This window comes from Scyliorhinus torazame, chromosome 21 (genome assembly GCF_047496885.1).
Source record: "Scyliorhinus torazame isolate Kashiwa2021f chromosome 21, sScyTor2.1, whole genome shotgun sequence".
In the NCBI taxonomy this organism is placed as follows: Eukaryota; Metazoa; Chordata; class Chondrichthyes; order Carcharhiniformes; family Scyliorhinidae; genus Scyliorhinus; species Scyliorhinus torazame.
This window is the reverse complement of record NC_092727.1, coordinates 57,105,730-57,119,099: the sequence shown is the minus strand read 5'-3', so window position 1 is coordinate 57,119,099 and position 13,370 is coordinate 57,105,730. Positions and strand designations below refer to the sequence as shown.

Genomic DNA, 13,370 nt, shown 5'->3' with positions numbered 1-13,370 from the left:
AATTGGTGTGTCCATCTTGGGCGGCCGGTGCTGGTTGCCACTGCCGACCCAGTGGGACTGCCACGCGATCCATTCCCTGTCGCCGTGGCATCCGCCGTCACCCTGAGCGTGTCATCACCGAGGCCGCGACACCGCCCGTCCGGAGCAAGGTCTGGCGTGCGCGAATCAGAGTCGGCGCTTGGCTGCTCCCCATCTGGAGTCCGGTCTGCCTTCCGTCGATGCCCCCCGTCCGGAGTCCCAACAGGTTCACTGGAGGCAGCCGAGATTCCCTGAAGCTGCACTTCTGGAGTCGGAACATGCAGGAATGCACCAACCAGTGGAGAGGGTCGAGCCATCGAGGGTGGAAGCGGTGCGCTGCCACCGCAGTCGTCAGTGGTCCCACCGTGATCGTCGAGTGCCTCGGTACGCACTAGGCGAGGTGTGTCACCTTGCACCTTTTGCATGGGAAGTGGGATGCTGTCGTCACTCGTCTCACATCCCGTGGATAGATCCTCATTAGCAGCTTGCTGTTCACTAGGGTTGGGTAAATTGTCAGAGTTTTCATCTGGTGGTGCACACCATGTCGGTGGACTGTCATTGTCTTGCCGTTGTCCTTCATTTGGGCTTTTCTTCTTTGGAATTTTAAATCTTCCCCCAGACATTGCAGAACCTTGTTTATTACCCCCAAATTCTCCCATAGGTATGGTCTCGAATATAGGATCCAATGTTTCTATCGACATTGTACTATTTTCCAAAGAACATTCCGTTTCACTTTTCTTCTCAGGTGCCTCATGTGTATCTTTGTCTAATGTACATGCCTTCATGGTCTCTGGGTCTGATTTTGCTGGGACTGGCATGGTCACAGTCTCTCTTTTACTGTTCTCAATTGCCCACCTTATACTCCCCATACATAACTGCTTAATCACTGGGGTTAGTGTGGTACAATGGATAATCGGGTCGACCTTATCTGCATCTTCACCATTAGTGGAAAGCACACTTGGTTCACTTGACACTGTTGTGGGTTTTAAATTCGTTATCTGGCTACTCGATGTCGGTGTCCTCAGGATTCTTGCTCCAATGTTCTGCTCAATAATCAGTGGAGCGTGTATAGGTTCAATGCAATTAATGTTCCCCTCAAGGTTTGAAGAGTCATTACTGACTAACTGCTGGTCTCCGAAGTTGGGATTTTGCGGTGTTGTGTTGAAGGGAGACATTTGTCCCTGCTGTAGATATGATTCAGGTTGTGTTATTTCCATTACCTGAGGATCAATGTCTTGTCCATTTTTTCGATCCGTACTAAAACACTGGCAATTCTCAGTCTGCTCCTTGCAAGTTAAACATTCAATTAATTTCGTTAGCAAATGCTCAGCATCCTTCTGTGGCCGTGCAGCATTATTAATCTCTGTTCGGCTATAATGATCCTGAAGGTCAGCGCATAAACCTTTTTTCTTCGGGCTTGGACGAGGCGATTCCTTTGGCTTGTCTTCAGTTGGGCTTGAACAGTCTTCAGCGCTGTGCCCTTCATTGTAGCATGAGAGACCGTCATGTTCATGCTGCTGTGTAGTGGAGCATGGTAGACTTGCATCGTCTGCCGCTGGTTGGTCAGGAGAGGTTGCTAGACCCTCATGGTCTTGTTCCTGCAAGGACTGCGCTCTGGAGTCTTGCGTTCCTTCCATCGTGGCGTCCGTCCACGAGCTCTCTGTGGAGGCTTGTGACACTGGAGTCACTTCTTGTTCGTGCAAGGACTGCGCTCTGGAGTCTTGCGTTGCTTCTATCGTGGAGGCTGTCCACGAGCTCTCTGTGGAGGCTTGTGACACTGGAGTCACTTCTTGTTCGTGCAAGGACTGCGCTCTGGAGTCTTGCATTTCTGCAATTGTGGAGTCTGTCCACGAGCTTGCTGTGGAAGCTTGTGACACTGGAGTCACTTCTGGTTCATGCGAGGACTGCACTCTGGAGTCTTGCATGTCTTCTTTCATAGAGTCGGGAACGTTGAGCGGGACGTGGACCACGCTCTGTGTGGCAGCAGGGCACTCTCCGTGTGCTTGCACCGCTCCCTGTCTGTTAATGTCAGGCTGCAGCATCATCCGGTACTGATAAGTTGGAACGTCATATCTGCTGGATTGAAGATCCTCAAATCCGAAAAATGAATCCGCATCTGCGTCGGATTCAATGTGGGGGCCGCCAATGTGCAACACGAAAGGTTCGTCCGAATCATAGTCATATAGGACCACGGAGCTATCATTGGGCTCGCGAGGTCCGGAAACACTGTAAAGATCGTCATCGAAGTATTCAAGGTCGGAATCATCGGCTTGTGCGTAGGTAACTGCTTGTCGGAGGGTTCTTCGGAGGTCAAATTCATCTCCTGGGTCAATTTGCGGCACTGTGCTGTCATTCCAGGTGAGGGAAGGTTGTTTTACAGCTTTAACAGATTTTTGTTTTTTTGATTTGGGACGTTTCCCTTTTAAATTGGATTTGGGACATTTCCCTTTTAAATTGGTGCAGTCTGGGGCCTCTGACATCCTGACGCTCGGTCTGTCGCACGTAGGAAGCGACTGCGCATGCTCAGATCGCTGTTCCTTTACCGATGGCCGTTTTCTTGACTGCGCATGCGCAGCATCTCGCGCATGCGCAAACGAAACTTCCGGTTCTGCGCACTTCTCGCGCAACTGTGCTAGCGTTATACCTTTAGCAAGATGGCCGCCGACCTCGACCCAGCCTTTTCTCAGGCCCGGGATTTCGGCCTCTGGGAATTCGGGCTCCGGGATCCCAGCCACGAGGTGAGTACTGCAGCTTTTCTTACCTTTATGTGCCGATTGGATTGCGTTTTCTTCACAGTACTTGGAGAATTTGCCCAGGACTGCCTGGTAATCGTACCTTTGCTGCCTCCTGAAGAACCTGAACCTTCTGAATATTTCTCTTGCCCTTGCACCGGCGATGGTGAGGAGAAATTCAATTTTTTCCTTATCATCCAGGTCTTTGAGTTCAGCTGCCACCAGGAACAATTCGAACATTTGCCGGAATCACCGCCAGTTTTCGTGGAGGTCGCCGTGGCACTGGAGCGCCTGCGGAACCGGGAGCTCGTACATCATTTTGCCTGGGCACTGCTGGTTGTCTGTGTACACTGAGGTATGCCGGCAGGTATCGATCCACTCCTGTACCATGTGGTGTTGGGTGCTCTGGTGCACAGATGAGCCAACACAGTTGTATGTGGTACAACTCTATTTTATTATAACTCTTATAATACAGTTCGTTCTGGATACTCTGCACGTGCTGTCTCCCTGAGTGTGTTTGGCAATAGATGTGTCCTGGTTCTCCTCTGCAGCTAATACTGACCACCGGGGGTCGTGTCTGTGCTTTTATATCTTTCTGTCATTGGTTGTGGTGTTGTGTGTTCTGATTTGTCTGTTGGTGTGTCTATCATGATGTGTGTGTTTGAATATCATGACACCTTTGCTCTACTGTTAATGATCTTTCCATATTTTGGGAGATTGGGGGATCTGTGGCTCTACCTTCCCAAGTACTTCACAATGTCTTTACAGAACAGAATCATATCCTTACCCTTCTGATCATGTCCATTTCCCCCAGGAATTGTGTTGCAGCTTGATACATATAAAAGGGGTTCAGCATCCGCACCTTAGCACGATCCAAATTCTTGAAAAAGGCTGGTCTCCTCCAGAATCCTGATGTGACCTAGTGTGGGAAATATTCCTAGATTAGGGAAATTTATGAAATGAAACACTAAAATGTTGATACATATGCAGACGCGTTTTCAGCATTATCTCTCATCCAAATATGTGCATATCAGCTTGAAGAGGGGGCTTCAACGAGAGCTTTTGAAGACCCTGATCTCAGGTGCTCACATACATTCCTACACATGTACAACCATCTGAAAAGCAGTGTCTGTCTTCCAACTGTGATGAAGTGTACATCCCCCCTGATATTGTTGTGAACTGAAGCCAGGGTGAGTCGATGATGCCCGCCGTCTGGTCTCCAGCTAAGTGGCCATGGGTGTCCCTGAATAAGTAAACAATTTCCAAGGAGCTTAAACCAGCACTTGATTGTCCACTGAAGTGTCAGAGTGGCTGTCCTGCTTATGATGCTGGTTCACTTACGACTGGGTCATTTTTTCTTTCCCCACTTGAGGCATTCTTTCATTCATTTTTAAAACACGATTCACAATGTTTACCTCCTTGGAGACCTTCTGCCTTCAGGAGCATGTCCAAATTAAATGTAATCACAGTTCCAGAGGACCATAGACTGCTCTCCCTTTAGAGAGGTGACTGATGGTGATTTAACTGAGGGCCACAGTTGAGAAAGCCGGGCCTTCATGAATAACCTCAGCCAGTACAGGAGTTGAGCCCACCCTGTTGACATCGCTCTGCTTCACAATCCGACGCCCAGGTCCAAGACACCTTGAAGTTGTAACCCCGTTAGAGAGAAACAGGAGGATAATCCCTCTGAGAATTGAGGATCGGCCCAATTGCGGGTATTATAGAGCGGAGTGGATTCAATGTTTGCCATGCTCCCATACAAACCTCTTCATCATTTGATTAGCTGAGAGCTCCACTGAACTCTCTGTTGCAGAAGTTTACAATCTCTCCAGTACAAATAATTTACCCAAATTATTTCAATATAAATAGGATGCATAGACTGGTGAATGGTTTCTTGTATTGAGAAAACACACTAACTAAAACGCTTTTCATGAAGTATTATACAGCCAAATAGCCTTAGTTTATCTGGCTGTATAATCTACTGACATCCATAGATTACCTCTGGCTGATTTCTCTAAAGAATCTACCAGACTGATAACCACTCTTTCAAAAGACATCTCAATCTGGGGGCACGGCGACAATGAGAGCTTTCAATGGGGGATAAGGTGTTTCTGGATGACAGTCTGCTCCGTCGCCAATGTGAGGCTGAATGTTCTAATCACTGCACCAAAAATATCTTTCCAAAGTCTTTGCCCTTACTTTTTAATGTTGAACCGCAATTTGTAATCTCTTGACTGTAGCATAAAAGGTTTGGCGAGATCAATCACTCATTGGTCACAACCGCTAGTCATTTTTTGGTGTAGAATAGGAAAACTACAACATTTCATATTCTTTCAGAACCTCACCATTGGCTGATAGCAGTAAACAGACTTCAATGATGGATCACTTCCATCCTTACCGATAGATTTAACCTACAGCAGGAATGGATGCTATGACACCAAAGCTGCTGTGCCAGGGATAGAATGATAAAAGGTTCATGGCACAGAAGGAGGCCATTCATCCCATCACATCTGTGGTGGCAATGAAAAAGAAGCCACCAGCCCAGTTCCCCTTTCCACCATTTGGCCTGTCACCCTGCAGCTTACCATCCAGGCATCCTTGAAATGAGTTGAGAGTTTCTGCATCTATTGCCCTTTCAAGCAATAAGATCCAGACCCCCACAATCCTCTGGGTGAAAAATATTTTCCTCATCTCCAGTCTAACCTTTCAATCAATCAAATCTTTGTAATTATTGCGGAGTAAAACATTCACCATTTCGTACAATACCTAAAAGGAACCAGCCTGTAAATCTACTCACCAAGGTAAATGTGGAATCTCAAACTGATACACTCTCTGCTAAGTTAAATAGGGTCATCACATCTACTCTATCCAGATCCCACTCAATTTTGTGCATCTCAATCGAATCATCCCTCAGCCTCATCTGTTCCAAGGTGCCCAGCCCCAGCCCATCCAATGTTTCCTCATAGCTGACATTTTCCAGTCCTGGCAACATTCTTGTAAACCTCCTCTGCACACTCTCGAATGCAATTATAGCATTTCTGTAATGAGGTGACCAGTGTTGTATTGTGTGCCTGCATGCCATTATAATGAAAATGTGCTCAGCTGTGCAAAGGTAATAGACTGGAAGAACACTCTCGAAGCAGTCAATATTGGAGAAACAGCTCCATGCAAAACATTAATTGTGGGCAGAATGCAACCCAAAAAGTTTTAAGTGCCATTTGGGCGAGTGTAGCGGGGTGTTTCTGACCTGCCTTTTGGGTGAGATCCACAGCAGCATTGAACCACACGGACTCATTTTTTGGGCCTTGGGGAGTATCTCCCCAGTGCAGCGCACAATTAGGGCATGATTCTCCAAAACAAATTCGAACTTAATTTGTGGCGGGTTTTTCATGGAGTTTCCCGTTGGTTCTGCCAGTGAGTTCCCCACCGCTATTCAATGACCCAATCACTTTTTTGGGCTCTGGGGAGTTTCTCACCGGTTTAGTCCACACTTAGGACTTTTGTTTGCACTGGGGGGCTGAACTCAGAGATCGGGCCACCATTTTGAAAGGGTGGCCTGATCTCTAAATGAGCTTGTGGGTCCCTCACCCCCCCCCCCCCCCCCCCACCCATGCGCAATGTCACGCACCCCCCACACACACACATGGACACTACCTCAGACTCCCAAAGTGAGAACTCCCCACCATGTAGTCCCTGGGGTCCTCCCTGTTCAGGCCTCCCCAAGCCCCCTTACAGCAGCCCATCCCTTCCAGGATCCCAAGCCTCACCCCCCACCTCCCGGAGGCCCTGCACTCTCCCACCCTTGAAACCTCCTCCATCCTCATTTCATGGGCATGGCCCCCCTCGGCCTGACCCTTGGCAGTGCCATCCTGGCACTCGGGCTTTCTTGCATTGCCACCCTGGCACCCAGGCAGTGCTCGTGCGGGCTTGCAGGGTGGCAGTGCCAAGGTGCCATCTGGGTAGTGCCAAAGTGCCTGCTTTCCAGGGGCGGGCCAGGGAGCCAACTAGGGGTATCCGATGGCCCTGGATATCCTCCTCCCACCCCCGGCTGCCATCCCACCTGGTCCACGTTTCTGTGGAGCAGCACTGACGGACACCCGGCTGCTGCCTCCCTGGGAAGGCCGGAGAATCAAGGGAGGTCGGTGGAAGTAGGTTTACGACCTACTTCCGCGAACATCATTTGGTCCTGCCCATTTTGGATGCAGTTCCGACTCCGACGTCTTGCGGAACTTGGGTGAATCCTGCGAGGCGCGGAGCAGGTTGGGATGTCCGCTGGGGGCCTCTCCCAGGATCCGCATTGTGCTCTCGCTTGAGCGCAACATGGCAAGGGAATCGCTCCCAGAGAAATTGTTTCTGCAATGGGAGCTGAACTCGCCGGTGAGACAATTTTGAAAGAGTGCCCCGATCTCTCAGTGAGCTTGAGAGTCCCCCACACCCCCACACCCACAAACAATGTCAACACCCTCATACAAAGAGGCATTACCCCACTCCCCCCAAGTGAGGACACTCCACTATGGGGTCGCTGAGGGCCCCCCTTTTCAGGACTCCGCAACCCCCTTCTAGGCCCCCCCTTTCACGACCCCCACCCTTCACCTCCCAGACTTTATGAGGCTCCTTCATACCGAGCCTCAAACTCCCGCATCCTTCATATTCCTCCTCATCCCCATTCATGGGCATGGTCCCTCATATGCTCTGACTCTTGGCAGTACCACCCTGGCACCTCTTCACTGACATCCTGGCAGTTCCCTTTCTGGCCTGGCAGTGCCACCTGGCACCCTGGTAGTATCAAAGTGCCCGGGTGCCAGAAGGAGAGGCCTGGGAGACCCCACAGGTGCCATTACCCTTGGTCCACGATCTAAATGGTGCCCGGTTGGGGCCTCTCTGGGGAGGCCATTAGTATCCAGGCCTCCCCAGTGAGGCCTTATATATAAACGATTTGGATGAGAATGTCGGAGGCATGGTTACTAAGTTTGTAGATGGCACCAAGATTGGTGGCATAGTGGATAGCGAAGAAGGTTATATAAGATTGCAACAGGACCTTGACCAGTCGGTCGATGAATGGCAGATGGAGTTTAATTTGGATAAATGTGAGGTGACGCATTTTGGTAGATCAAATCAGGGCAGGACCTACTCAGTTAATAATAGGGAGCTGGGGAGAGTTACAAAACAAAGAGATCTAGGAATACAGGTTCATAGCTCCTTGAAGGTGGAGTTGCAGGTGGACAGGGTGGTGAAGAAGGCATTCAGCATGCTAGGTTTTATTGGTCAGAATATTGAATACAGGAGTTGGGACATCTTGTTGAAGTTATACAAGACATTGTTAAGACCTCACATGGAATACCCTATGGTCACCCTATTATAGGAAGGATATTGTTAAACTAGAAAGAGTGCAGAAGAGATTGACAAGGATGCTACCAGGACTTGATGGTCTGAGTAAAAGGAGAGGCTGGGACTTTTTTCCCACGAGCGAAGGAGGCTCTTATAGACGGTTTTTATAGAGGTCTATAAAATAATGAGGAGCATCATTAAGTTAGATAGTCGGCATCTTTTCCCAAAGGTAGAGGATTCTAGAACTAGCGGGCATAGGTTTAAGTTGAGAGGAGAGAGATACAAAATAAATTAGAGGGGAAATTTCTTCACACAGAGGGTGGTGAGCATCTGGAACGGGCTGCCAGAGGCAGTGGTAGAGGCGGGTACAATTTTGTCCTTTAAAAAGCAGTTAGACAGTTACATGGGCAGGGTGGGTATGGAGGGATATGAGCCAAATGCAGGCAAGCAAGTTTAGTGATAGAAACTGGGCGACATGGACTAGCTGGGCCGATTGGCCTGTTTCCATGCTGTAAACATCTATAGCTCTGTGTCTCTGCCCAATTTTTTTTCCAGTTGAGGAGAAATGGAACATGGCCAATTCACCTCCTCTGCACATATTTTAGGTTGTGGGGGTGACACCCACACAGGCATGGAGAGAATTACATAGTTAAATATTAACAATACGTTAAGATCAGTTGAGGACTGTCATCAGGGGCTGTTTAGCACAGGACTATATCGCTGGCTTTGAAAGCAGACCAAGGCAGGCCAGCAGCACGGTTTAATTCCTGTAACAGCCTCCCCGAACAGGTGCCGGAATGTGGCGACTAGGGGCTTTTCACAGTAACTTCATTTGAAGCCCACTTGTGACAATAAGCAATTTTCATTTCATTTTTCTTTCATTTCAGGGCCGCAGGTCCTTTTTTTGGGGGGGGGGGGTGGGTGAGAGATTGAGGTGGGGGTCGGGTGGTCATTCGAGTGGTCGGATTTGGGTGGTTGGCGTACTGGTCAGTGGGGCTGGGGATACAGTACTATAGTTACCTAGGAGTTAGAAATGGTTAAATCCCAAATTTTCCTGGATAACTATTCCTGTAAGATAGCCAGGACCATCCTTCGTCTGTGATTAAAATTTTTCTTTTGATGTTTACAATTGCAGAGCACTGCTCCAACATTGAACTTCCTGGGCAAATTGCCAGGCAATCCTGATATTGGGACGATGGTGCAAGAGGGGTGAAGGGGGGGGGGGGGGGGGGGGCATTGTTTTCATGGTGCATCTTTGGAACACCCCCTCTCCTCCAGTAATGATACCTCAGGGAACGGTAGTTATGGGTAAATATAAATGCAAGTCTTTTGGCCTGAACTTCTGCAGAATGGCAATCAAAGTCGGATTGTCGTTCGGCTCGGAGTTCCGTAGCTCAAAATCCTTTCTTCGATCCTTTTGATCCTTTCTTGACAACTCCCTGACCCACACTAGGCAAGAATGTATAATGCAGCGCACTCCTGACGCCTTCAGCTGAGGGCTGCTGAGTCAGTCACAACGAGGCCATGCCCCATTTTGTACAGCGCTAGCTGCTGCAAGTCAGGTGAGTTTAAAGACACGGGGCGAAATTCTCCGTTATCGGCGGAAAGTCCGCCTATCGGCGCAAAAAACGGCCCAAATCCGACTTGCGCCACGTCGGAAAAATGGGTCGAATGTCTCCGGCCCGAAATGGGCTAGCAGCGACGTAACGGGATCCGCGCTTGCGCAATGGTTCACGCCGTGCAGCGTCATACGCACCGCACAGCGTGACGGCTCATAAGGCCGCGCTGCTCCCCCCCACCCGACCGCAACACCCGACTGGGTGGCTGGCCGCCGCTCAGCCCCGAGGTTCGAGTCACGCGATGTGGAGGCGCTCCTGGACGCGGTGGAGCAGAGGAGGGACGCCCTGTATCCCGGGCACGGCCGCAGAGTTGCCCCACGCCACAGCCGGCGTCTGTGGAGGGGGGAGGCAGAGGCCGTCACCGCTGCGGCCCTGACACCACGGACAGGCACCCAGTGCCACAAGAAGGTGAACAACCTCGTCAGAGCAGGCAGGGTGAGCCTCCCCATATCTCCCCCTCCCCCCATATTCCCCCTCCCCCATATCCCCCCTCCCCCATATCCCCCCTCCCCCATATCCCCCCTCCCCCATATCCCCCCTCCCCCATATCCCCCCTCCCCCATATCCCCCCTCCCCCATATCCCCCCTCCCCCATATCCCCCCTCCCCCATATCCCCCATATCCCTCCTCCCCCATATACCCCCCTCCCCCATATCCCCCCTCCCCCACATCCCCCATATCCCCCATATCCCCCCTCCCCCATATCCCCATATCCAACTCCCCATATCCCCCCTCCCCCATATCCCACCTCCCCATATCCCACCTCCCCATATCCCACCTCCCCATATCCCCCCTCCCCCATATCCCCCTCCCCCATATCCCCCCTCCCCATATCCCCCCTCCCCCATATCCCCCTCCCCCATATCCCCCCTCCCCCATATCCCCCCTCCCCCATATCCCCCATATCCCCCCCTCCCCCATATCTCCCCTCCCCCATATCTCCCCTCCCCCATATCTCCCCTCCCCCATATCTCCCCTCCCCCATATCCCCCTCCCCCATATCCCCCCTCCCCCATATCCCCCCTCCCCCATATCCCCCCTCCCCCATATCCCCATATCCCCCTCCCCCATATCCCCCCCTCCCCCATATCCCCCATATCCTCCCATCCCCATATCCCCCCCTCCCCCATATCCCCCATATCCTCCCATCCCCATATCCCCCATAGCCCCAAGTGAATCCAGCCCTAACCTTAACCTCTGCAATGCACGCGCAACCGATGGCGTGCATTCATATACCTGCCTAACAGTGTTGCCTTTTACCCCTGCCACCCCCCCCCCACAGGATAAGCGCGTACACAACAATAGGGAGCATGTGAGGACTGGGGGAGGCCCCGCTGATGAGAGGCCACTGACCGAACACGAGGAAAGGGCCCTGGAACTGGCTGGCGGACCTGAGGACCGGAGGTTGCTGATGCAGAGGTCGGGGGCGTAGTAGCAAGTGAGCCACCGACAGCCCGTCCCCATATCCCCCCTCCCCTATATCCCCCTCCCCCATATCACCTGATCTCTGCCTGATGTCTAACCATGCATGCTTCATTGTGTATCGCAGGACCAAACGTCCAGGCACCCATCCCCGCAGATGCAGACCGCCCGCAGGATGGCCCTCGGAGGCCACGGGAGACGGAGAGACCCGGACCCTCCAGCATGCGACGCCCGCAGGATGCCCCTCGCACACCACGGGCGACGGAGAGACCCGGACCCTCCAGCATGCGACGCCCGCAGGATGCCCCTCGGAGGCCACGGGAGACGGAGAGACCCGGACCCTCCAGCATGCGACGCCCGCAGGATGCCCCTCGCACACCACGGGAGACGGAGAGACCCGCACCCTCCAGCATGCGACGCCCGCAGGATGTCCCTCGCACACCACGGGAGACGGAGAGACCCGCACCCTCCAGCATGCGACGCCCGCAGGATGCCCCTCGCACACCACGGGAGACTGAGAGACCCGCACCCTCCAGCATGCAACGCCCGCAGGATGCCCCTCGGAGGCCACGGGAGACGGAGAGACCAGGGGCAACAGGGGGACGACACCCCCGTCATGTGCGGGAGCGACCACCCAGCGACGAGGGGGGCAGCCACAGGCCCCCGTCACATCCGAGCCAGGACACCACTACCCAGGACACCACTACCCAGGACACCACTACCCAGGACACCACTACCCGGGACAGCACTGCCCAGGACACCCCTACCCGGGACAGCACTACCCAGGAACACGAAATACCGGACAGTGACTCAGTGGATGGGTGGAGACGAACCCCCACCCCAAAGTGCCATGGACTCAGAGTGGGCCGAAGAGCATGACACAACGCCACTGCTGTCACCAACACCCTCCACCATCGCAGAAACACTCACCTCGGTTGGGCACTTTAGTGATGAGGCGTCTGGTACACTCACTGGTGCGCACAACACAGCCGTCCCGGTACAGCAGGTGGAGGTAGGAGCAGCAGAGGGGCCGGGCGGTCGGAGGGCAGCCCAGCCCAAGCGAACATCTGCCACCCAGATGGATCCCGGGTTCCTGGAGTTCCCACACCCACACATAGATCCGATGCAACCACCGACCCGGAGACGAGCGAAGAGGGTGACGGGCAGCTTGTGGCGGCTGCAGTCGCAGGTGGAGGAGTCCACCCGCGTCCAGGAGCTGGGAGTGGTGCCAGTCATGCGTGCCACCCAAGCTGACACCGCACGGGTGGCGTCCGCGGTGGAGGCAATGGGTGCGACGGTGTCAGACATGGGGAACGGTTTGCGAGGCCTGGGGCTTTCCGTGCAGGCGGCGTCTGTGGCCCAGGAAATGGCTGCCCTCTCACAGGAGGCCATGAGCCAGTTCCAGCGCCAGATGGCAGAAGCGCTCAACGGCATGGCCCAGTCTCTGCAGGCCATCGCTGAGGGCATCGGCGCCAGTGGCCATGTGCGAGCCGGCGTCGCACTGTCACAGACAGGGTTTGCCAACCCCCTGGGCTCCATGGCTGCAAACCTGCAGACCCCTGTCGATACCAGCACGGGCCTCCAGGACTGGCAGCGCCAGATGTCGGGGGGGCGTCAGATGGCCAGTCCGTTCGCATCCCCCACCCATGTAGAGGCCTGGGGGCCATCGGGCACCCCGAGGGAGGAGGAGGTGGTGTGGTCCGTCCCGGCTCCCCCTGTAGGGGAGGTCCCGGTACACCGCGACACCTCGGACTCCCCCCCCTTTCGTCCCAGGTGCATCGGGTGGGCAACGGGCAGGACAGGCTGGCAGCTCGCCATCCCAGTCGCCCGGGCCGCAGCCTGGCCCATCTAGGCCAGGACGCCCCAGCAAACGGCCGCCAAAGGGATCCAGTGTCAGAGGGCAGGAATCACAGGAGTCCACCTCCAGTTCTGCTGTACCGTCTGGGGAACCACGTAGACGTAGTCAAAGGGCCCGTAAGGCCAAACAATTAGACACTGAGTCAGTTGGCACGGGTGCAGGGCACAGATGAGTTTTAGGGGCTAGGGCACGTGCATGAACTCCTTTGGTTATTAAAGTCAATGTTACACCTACAGAAGCTGCCTTTGTGCTCTGTCCAAAGCGTGCGGGGGTGTCATGTATGTTGAGCGCAAGTGTGTGTGAGGGGTGGTCTTACCTCAGCCCCAGGTGAGTCTGCCCCCTTCCCCCTGGGCCGCCATCAACATCCCCCGGGCAGAGGACGGGACCGTGCGC

At 53.4% G+C, this 13,370-nt stretch overlaps 1 protein-coding gene across 5 annotated transcripts in view; it reads right to left on the bottom strand.

Annotated features, from left to right (window-relative positions):
- The window catches only part of LOC140398299 (CMP-N-acetylneuraminate-beta-galactosamide-alpha-2,3-sialyltransferase 4-like), a 189,815-nt gene that overhangs the window by 68,243 nt on the left and 108,202 nt on the right, over positions 1 to 13,370 (bottom strand). For all 5 annotated transcript variants that reach the window (XM_072486825.1, XM_072486823.1, XM_072486821.1 and 2 more), the window contains one exon: positions 3,538 to 3,669. In XM_072486825.1, the coding sequence (XP_072342926.1) occupies positions 3,538 to 3,669 (132 nt within the window). The remainder of the gene's footprint in view (positions 1 to 3,537; positions 3,670 to 13,370) is intronic.